This window comes from Salmo salar, chromosome 07 (genome assembly GCF_965601325.2).
Source record: "Salmo salar chromosome 07, fSalSal1, whole genome shotgun sequence".
NCBI lineage: Eukaryota > Metazoa > Chordata > Actinopteri > Salmoniformes > Salmonidae > Salmo > Salmo salar.
The window spans coordinates 13,140,687-13,149,254 of NC_138297.1; the positions used below are offsets into that span (position 1 = coordinate 13,140,687).

Below are 8,568 nucleotides of genomic sequence, written 5' to 3' on the forward strand. Positions count from 1 at the left end.
TGTTGGCTATACAGCACAAACAGATCTGGGACCGGCTAACACTTCATCTAAGACTAGGGAAACTACACTAAACAAAAATATAAACACAACATGCAACAATTTTAAAGATTTTACCGAGTTACAATTCATATAAGAAAATCAGTCAATTGATATGAATTAATTAGGCCCTAATCTATGGATTTCACATGACTGGGAATACAGATATGCATCTGTTGGTCACAGATACCTTTAAAAAAAAGGCAGGCGTGGATCAGAGAACCAGTCAGTATCTGGTGTGACCACCATTTGCCTCATGCAGCGTGACACATCTCCTTCACATAGTTTATCAGGCTGTTGATTGTGGCCTGTGGAATGTTGTTCCACTTCTCTTCAATGGCTGTGCGAAGTTGCTGGATATTGGCGGAAACTGGAACACGCTGTCGTACATGTCAATCCAGAGCATCCCAAACATGCCCAATGGGTGATATGACTGGTGACTATGCAGGCCATGGAAGAACTGGGACATTTTCAGCTTCCAGGAATTGTGTGCAGATCCTTGCGACATGGGGCCGGGCATTATCATGCTGAAACATGAGGTGATGGCTGCGGATGAATGACATGACAACGGGCCTTAGGATCTTGACACGGTATCTCTGTGCATTCAAATTGCCATCGATAAAATGCAATTAATTGAAAAATGCCTGCCCATACCATAACCCCACCACCACCATGGGGCACTCTGTTCACAACATTGACATCAATAAACCGCTCGCCAACATGATGCCATACACTTGGTCTGCGGTTGTGAGGTCAGCTGGACGTACTGCCAAATTCTCTAAAACGTCATTGGAGGCGGCTTATGGTAGAGAAATGAACATTAAATTCTCTGGCAACAGCTCTGGTGGACATTCCTGCAGTCAGCATGCCAATTACACGCTCCCTCAAAACTTGAAATATCTGTTGCATTGTGTTGTGTGACAAAATGGAACATGTTAGAGTGGCATTTTATTGTCCCCAGCACAAGGTGCACCTGTGTAATGATCATGCTGTTTAATCAGCTTGTTGATATGCTACACCTGTCAGGTGGATGTATTATCTTGGCAAATGAGAAATGCTCACTAACAAGGATGTAAACAAATTTGTACACAGAACCTGAGGGAAATAAGCTTTTTATGCGTATGGATTTCTGGGATCTTCTGGGATCTTTTATTTCAGCTCATGAAACATGGGACCAACACTTTACATGTTGCATTTATATTTTTGTTCGGTATATAATCTATATTCTCTCATACACTGGAACTATAGCCCAGAATTTTGCCTGGTCAGGTCATGTGGTATTGATCAAAGAACATGATGTGATCTTTTCTCACCTCTAGTTAGAGAATGTTCACGCTCCTACAGGAACACTCTAATCATAGTGTAACCATTTAATGTAGCCAACCAAAACTCATTAGGCCTGTGTTCAAAAAGCCACTCAAAGTAAGCTAACAGCAGCTCTGAAGGAAAACAGCAACAATGCACAAGGATCCAAACACCTTCCTAAGAACACGTTAACTATTCTTGAATCAAATCCAATTTGACAAAGTGGCACGACAGAATTCTATGGAACCAGACATTGAGGTAATGTTTGCAATAGGCGTTTTGATGTTAAGATAATGTTGACACAACCGTAAACTCCCCCAAATCAAACACTATCGGTCACTGCCACCTCCCAAGCACTGAGCCAACAGTGGCTTTAGTAAGTTCCTTGATTCAAACATCAGTCAACATTAATACATGAGCAGAATATAAAGCAGACTTCAATTCCACTCGGTCTGTACCTTCACCTCTCCTCCTGTCCGGTCGTCGAAACGTTGCCTTGGAGTTTTTGCCTTAACTTTATCATCACCAGTAGCAGTCATGTCCCAACTCGAGACAGCGATGGCCATCCTCCTGAAGACCTTTGACAAGTACTCTGGAGCCGAGGGCAACAAGGGCACGCTGAGCAAGGCTGAGCTCAAGACCATGATAGAAAAGGAGCTGCCTTCTCTCCTGAAGGTACTGTACACTGCACTGTAGGCCAACGCTACACTGCAGCAAATGTATTAGATTCAACAACTCTTTATTTTCCCATCCAAAGGGCAAACTGTTTTCAGATTTACTGATTTATCATGAAGTCAATTCTAGTTTAAATATCACGCTATTTGTGTGAATAACAGTCGTTGAGATGAATCCTGGTTTTGTGGGACCTCCTCATTCTCCTCTGTCTCTCTGCAGGCCTCTAAGAACCCTGGGGACTGTGACAAGCTGATGAAGGCTTTGGACCATAATGGAGACTCTGAGGTGGACTTCAATGAGTTCGTAGTCCTGGTCGCTGCTCTCACCTGCGCCTGCCACGACCGCAGCCCCAAGAAATGAGCTCCTCATGCAGAATTGTGGTCGAGTCACGCCCAGCTGCAAGTAGCAGGTGCCTCCCTGCAGGACCAGAGTTCCCCCAATCTCCCTGTTTCTGTTTATAATCAGTTAATAATCATTTTCTTACTAAATGCATCTTATCCATTTGTGTGGTTGTCTTGTCTTCCAATTGTGGCTGAAAATGTAAGTAATCCCTGTGCCAGTTAGCTGGGAGCATTTAGAACTGTGACTATCGAGTAGGCCTATATTTACTCACTTTTACAAAATACATTTATTTTGTCTTTTCAGTCTTTTTTTCTTTATTTTGTGCACCACTTTAAGAACAAGTCATCATATACGAGAATTTAGAGGTGTTTATATTACTTTAAAAATGTTTTTTCTTTAAATATCTGAGTCACCTCAGACATTTTATAAATGGTTGGCTGTTAAGTAGGGAAAACTACAAATAAAGGCAGGAGTTTTGGCATACAGGCTATTCATGGCCATCTTGTGGCCACAGGTGACCTGTGAATGGAAAGAAGCAAAGATTATTTTGGCCTCTGGTGCAACAGGTATGTTTAAAACTGAATTAAATTAGCGGCACTCTGCTCACCCCATGAGATGAGAGACATTATAGAGACAATACTTCTGCAGAACGACAATCTTTCACATGAATTGAACATGCAGCCAGAGGCTTTACACCGAATTGAACTTTTCAACCACACTAAAGAGAATAGAAGAACATAATGATCAGCTGAAAACTATCCGTTCAGATCCCATGCCTATTTTTAGCGTGTGTTGTTGTTAACATGCATGTTACACCTTGAAACAAACCACTTAGGAAGTGAACTTTAATCAAACCACAATGGTATCATATCTCCTACACAGCATGTGAACCAATATTACACCTCAGAGCTATTTCCTTGCATATTTCCTTTATAAATGTGAACATGAAAAGCTGCATGCATATACGTGATGTAAAAAAATTGTACTTTACATTGTTGTACACTATTTTGTTGAAGCTGTAACTATAAATATAGACATTGAGGATCTATTCAAGACTGGCATGTCCTGTCTACATACCCTTTATCATAGACAATCAGTGATGTAAAATACTTAAGTAAAAATACTTTAAAGTACTACATAAGTCATTTTTTGGGGGTATCTGTACTTTACTTTACAATTTATGTTTTTGACAACTTTTACTTTTACTTCACTCTACATTCCTAAAGAAAATAATGTACTTTTTACTCCATACATTTTCCCTGACACCCAAAAGTACTCGTTACATTTTGACAGGAAAATGGTCCAATTCACACACTTATCAAGAGAACATGCCTGGTCATCCCAACTGCCTCTGATCTGGCGGACTCACTAAACACAAATGCTTCGTTGGAAATTCTGTCTGAGTGCTGGAGTGTGCCCCTGGCTATCCACCAATAAAAAAAACAAGAAAATTGTGTGATCTGGTTTGCTTAGTATACGGAAGTTGAAATTATTTATACTTTAACTTTTACTTAAGTACATTTTAGCAATTCCATTTACTTTTGATAATGAAGTATATTTAAAACCAAATACCTTTTGACTTTTACTCAAGTAGTATTTTACTGGGTGACTTTCACTTTTACTTGAGTCATTTTCTGTTAAGGTCTCTTTACTTTTACTCAAGTATGACAATTGAGTACTTTTTCCACCACTGTAGACAATGGCTATAAGGCCCAATCCACAAATTGCCCCCTAACTCATTATGTACTTGTGGAGAACGGTTAGTATTGTTGGTGAACATTAATCAATTTCCGTATTGATTATCTTGCATATTGATCATCATTGGCATACAGGTGACACACTTCTATAGTTGTACAATGAATGCAAAAAGACCATGCAGGTGCTGCCCTCTTGTGGTACACTGCCCTCATGCTGTGTAAACATTTTTTTAATAAAATATAATCGGCACATACCATGTGTTCTAAATCATGCTAGTGTAATGCAAAGTAATTGGAATTGAGAATCAAATTCCCTTTTGCAAATAACACTGTACTAGATTCTTGTTTGAGAGGGAGGGATAAGCAAATTCCTTAAATTCCTCTAACTTCTCCGCGACTTACCGGGACCTTGAACGATTGTTTTGAAACGTGCTGAGACTGTAATCGGATTGCAAAGTTGTTAAGCGCAACCTCACTCTCACATATCCTCTCTCTTTCTCTCTCTCTCTCGCTCTCTCTTCTCGCTCCACCTCTTTCTCTAAATCTCTCTCTCACACACACAAACACACAGACACACAAAGCAAGTGAAATAGATAATAAATAAAAATGAAATTAACAATACAAAAATGAACAGTTAACATTACACTCACAGAAGTTTCAAAAGAATAAAGACCTTTAAAATGTCATAGTATGTCTATATACAGTGTTGTAATAATGTGCAAATAGTTAAAGTACAAAAAGGAAAATAAATATGGTTATATTTACAATGGTGTTTGTTCTTCACCGGCTGCCCTTTTCTTGTTGAAACAGGTCACAAATGTTGCTGCTGTGATGCCACACTGTGGTATTTCACCCAGTAGATATGGGAGTTTATCAAAATTGGGTTTGTTTTTCGAATTCTTTGTGGATCTGTGTAATCTGAGGGAAATATGTGTCTCTAATATGGTCATACATTTGGCAGTAGGTTAGGAAGTGCAGCTCAGTTTCCACCTCATTTTGTGGGTAGTGCACATAGCCTGTCTTCTTTTGAGAGCCAAGTCTGTCTATGGCGGCCTTTCTCAATAGCAAGGCTATGCTCACTGAGTCTCTACATAGTCAAAGCTTTCCTTAAGTTTGGGTCACTCACAGTGGTTGGGAATTCTGCCACTGTGTACTCTCTGTTTAGGGCCAAATAGTATTCTAGTTTGCTCTGTTTTTTTGTTGATTCTTTCCAATGTGTCAAGTAATTATCTTTGCTTTTCTCATGATTTGGTTGGGTCTAATTGTGTTGCTGTCCTGGGGCTCTGTGGGGTCTGTTTGTGAACAGAGCCCCGGGACCAGCTTGCTTAGGGGACTCTTCTCCAGGTTCATCTCTCTGTAGGTAATGGCTTTATGGTTTGGGAATCGCTTCCTTTTAGGTGGTTGTAGTCACTCTCCCTCTCTCTCTCTTCTCTCTCTCCAGCGGCATTAGGAGCTTATCTCTGGATTAGGGACCAGAGGGGAGAAGGTTTGGGAGGCAGGAGATACAGGTGATGGGGGAGGGAGCAGGGAGCAGGGGTAGAGGCAGGGAGAGTAGAGGGGGGCGGGGGGTAGAGGGAGGGAGAGACCAGACCAGAGGAGAGAGGGAGGAGCTAGGCCAGAGGAGAGAGAGAGAGACCAGACCAGAGGAGAGAGGGAGGAGACCAGACGGGAGGAGAGAGAGAGGAGAGACCAGACCAGAGGAGAGAGGGAGAGACCAGACCAGAGGAGAGAGAGAGGAGACCAGACCAGAGGAGAGAGAGAGAGACCAGACCAGAGGAGAGAGGGAGGAGACCAGACCAGAGGAGAGAGGGAGGAGACCAGACCAGAGGAGAGAGGGAGAGACCAGACCAGAGGAGAGAGAGAGGACACCAGACCAGAGGAGAGAGGGAGAAGACCAGACCAGAGGAGAGAGAGAGGAGACCAGACCAGAGGAGAGAGAGAGAGGAGACCAGACTAGAGGAGAGAGGGAGGAGACCAGACCAGAGGAGAGAGAGAGGAGACCAGACCAGAGGAGAGAGAGAGGAGACCAGACCAGAGGAGAGAGAGGGAGGAGACCAGACCAGACCAGAGGAGAGAGGGAGGAGACCAGACCAGAGGAGAGAGTGAGAGGAGACCAGACCAGAGGAGAGAGAGAGAGAGAGGAGACCAGACCAGAGGAGAGAGAGAGAGAGGAGACCAGACCAGACCAGAGGAGAGAGAGAGGAGACCAGACCAGAGGAGAGAGGGAGGAGACCAGACCAGAAGAGAGAGAGAGAGAGGAGACCAGACCAGAGGAGAGAGAGAGAGAGGAGACCAGAGCAGAGGAGAGAGGGAGGAGACCAGACCAGAGGAGAGAGAGAGAGGAGACCAGAGCAGAGGAGAGAGAGAGAGGAGACCAGACCAGAGGAGAGAGAGAGGAGACCAGACCAGAGGAGAGAGGGAGGAGACCAGACCAGAGGAGAGAGAGAGGAGACCAGACCAGAGGAGAGAGGGAGGAGACCCGACCAGACCAGAGGAGAGAGGGAGGAGACCAGACCAGAGGAGAGAGTGAGAGGAGACCAGAGCAGAGGAGAGAGAGAGGAGACCAGACCAGAGGAGAGAGGGAGGAGACCCGACCAGACCAGAGGAGAGAGGGAGGAGACCAGACCAGAGGAGAGAGTGAGAGGAGACCAGACCAGAGGAGAGAGAGAGAGGAGACCAGACCAGAGGAGAGAGAGAGAGAGAGAGAGAGAGAGAGAGAGAGAGAGAGAGAGAGAGGAGACCAGAGCAGAGGAGAGAGGGAGGAGACCAGACCAGAGGAGAGAGAGAGGAGACCAGACCAGAGGAGAGAGAGGGAGGAGACCCGACCAGACCAGAGGAGAGAGGGAGGAGACCAGACCAGAGGAGAGAGTGAGAGGAGACCAGACCAGAGGAGAGAGAGAGAGGAGACCAGACCAGAGGAGAGAGAGAGAGAGAGAGAGAGAGAGAGAGAGAGAGGAGACCAGAGCAGAGGAGAGAGGGAGGAGACCAGACCAGAAGAGAGAGAGAGAGGAGACCAGACCAGAGGAGAGAGAGAGAGAGAGAGAGAGAGAGAGAGAGAGAGAGGAGACCAGACCAGAAGAGAGAGAGAGAGGAGACCAGACCAGAGGAGAGGAGAGAGAGGGAGGAGCCCAGACCAGAGGAGAGAGAGGGAGGAGACCAGACCAGAGGAGAGAGAGAGAGGAGACCAGACCAGAGGAGAGAGAGAGAGGAGACCAGACCAGAGGAGAGAGAGAGAGAGAGAGAGAGAGGAGACCAGACCAGAAGAGAGAGAGAGAGAGAGAGAGAGAGAGAGAGGAGACCAGACCAGAAGAGAGAGAGAGAGGAGACCAGACCAGAGGAGAGGAGAGAGAGGGAGGAGCCCAGACCAGAGGAGAGAGAGGGAGGAGACCAGACCAGAGGAGAGAGAGAGAGGAGACCAGACCAGAGGAGAGAGAGAGAGGAGACCAGACCAGAGGAGAGAGAGAGAGAGAGAGAGAGGAGACCAGACCAGAAGAGAGAGAGAGAGAGAGAGAGAGAGAGAGAGAGAGGAGACCAGACCAGAGGAGAGAGAGAGAGGAGACCAGACCAGAGGAGAGAGAGGAGACCAGACCAGAGGAGAGAGAGAGGAGACCAGACCAGAGGAGAGGAGAGAGAGGGAGGAGACCAGAGACACACTTTTCGCTCCTCTCTGCCAGTGTGCACACACGTACACACACACACACACGCGCACACACACGTACCACACACACACACGCGCACACACACATGTACACGCCACACACACACACACACACACACACACACACACACACACACACACACACACACACACACACACACACACACACACACACAGCCCTCCTCTGTCTGCGTTCCCTTGTGTCTGCCTCAAAGTACGCTTTACTTCAGGGTGACTGTCACGAGACGTCCCAATGCGTCTGCATAGTGAAACCCTTCCGTACTACCCAGGCCAACGACGGTTTAAACATTCCAATGGGAGTTAGCTGCATGTATCTCGTGGTTTATCATGAACCAGTTTGAGTGGATATAAAGCCTGCTGATATGTGTCATTAAGTCAGATGTAATTTAGTCATCATTGCTAATAAAAAGCAGTGAGAGCAACCATTCATTTATAGCAGAACACATATGACTGTTAAAACAATAGGGCTGGTGAGTCATTATATCATTTTCATATCTTATTAAAAGCTTAACCAGTGTTATTTCTTTGGCTGCATTAGTCTGACATGCAGGCCATAAGGGGAGGGCAATACAAAGTGGAGTGCAAGGGCATCAATCATTTACTAACCAAATAGGCTAGCCAGTATTAGTAGACAGATAGGCTAGCCAGTATTAGTAGACAGGCTAGCTAGTATTAGTGGACAGATAGGCTAGCCAGTATTAGTAGATAGGCTAGCCAGTATTAGTAGACAGATAGGCTAGCCAGAATTAGTAGACAGATAGGCTAGCTAGTATTAGTAGACAGATAGGCTAGCCAGTATTAGTAGATAGGCTAGCTAGTATTAGTAGACAGGCT

At 45.2% G+C, this 8,568-nt stretch overlaps 1 protein-coding gene across 1 annotated transcript; it reads left to right on the plus strand.

Annotated features, from left to right (window-relative positions):
* The first annotated feature begins 1,706 nt into the window (after positions 1-1,706).
* Positions 1,707-3,812, plus strand: LOC106608552 (protein S100-P). The gene is made up of 2 exons (XM_014206517.3): positions 1,707-2,016; positions 2,236-3,812. Exons 1-2 carry the CDS (start codon positions 1,879-1,881, stop codon positions 2,374-2,376), a joined length of 279 nt encoding a protein of 92 aa, XP_014061992.1. The 5' UTR covers positions 1,707-1,878; the 3' UTR covers positions 2,377-3,812.
* Positions 3,813-8,568: the final 4,756 nt, after the last annotated feature.

Bases quoted from the DNA above. Each gene is read 5' to 3' on its own strand.
- LOC106608552 (XM_014206517.3), top strand. From the start codon at position 1,879: ATGTCCCAACTCGAGACAGCGATGGCCATCCTCCTGAAGACCTTTGAC. The intron at 2,017-2,235 runs GTACTGTACACT...GTCTCTCTGCAG, and splicing joins AGCTGCCTTCTCTCCTGAAG to GCCTCTAAGAACCCTGGGGA.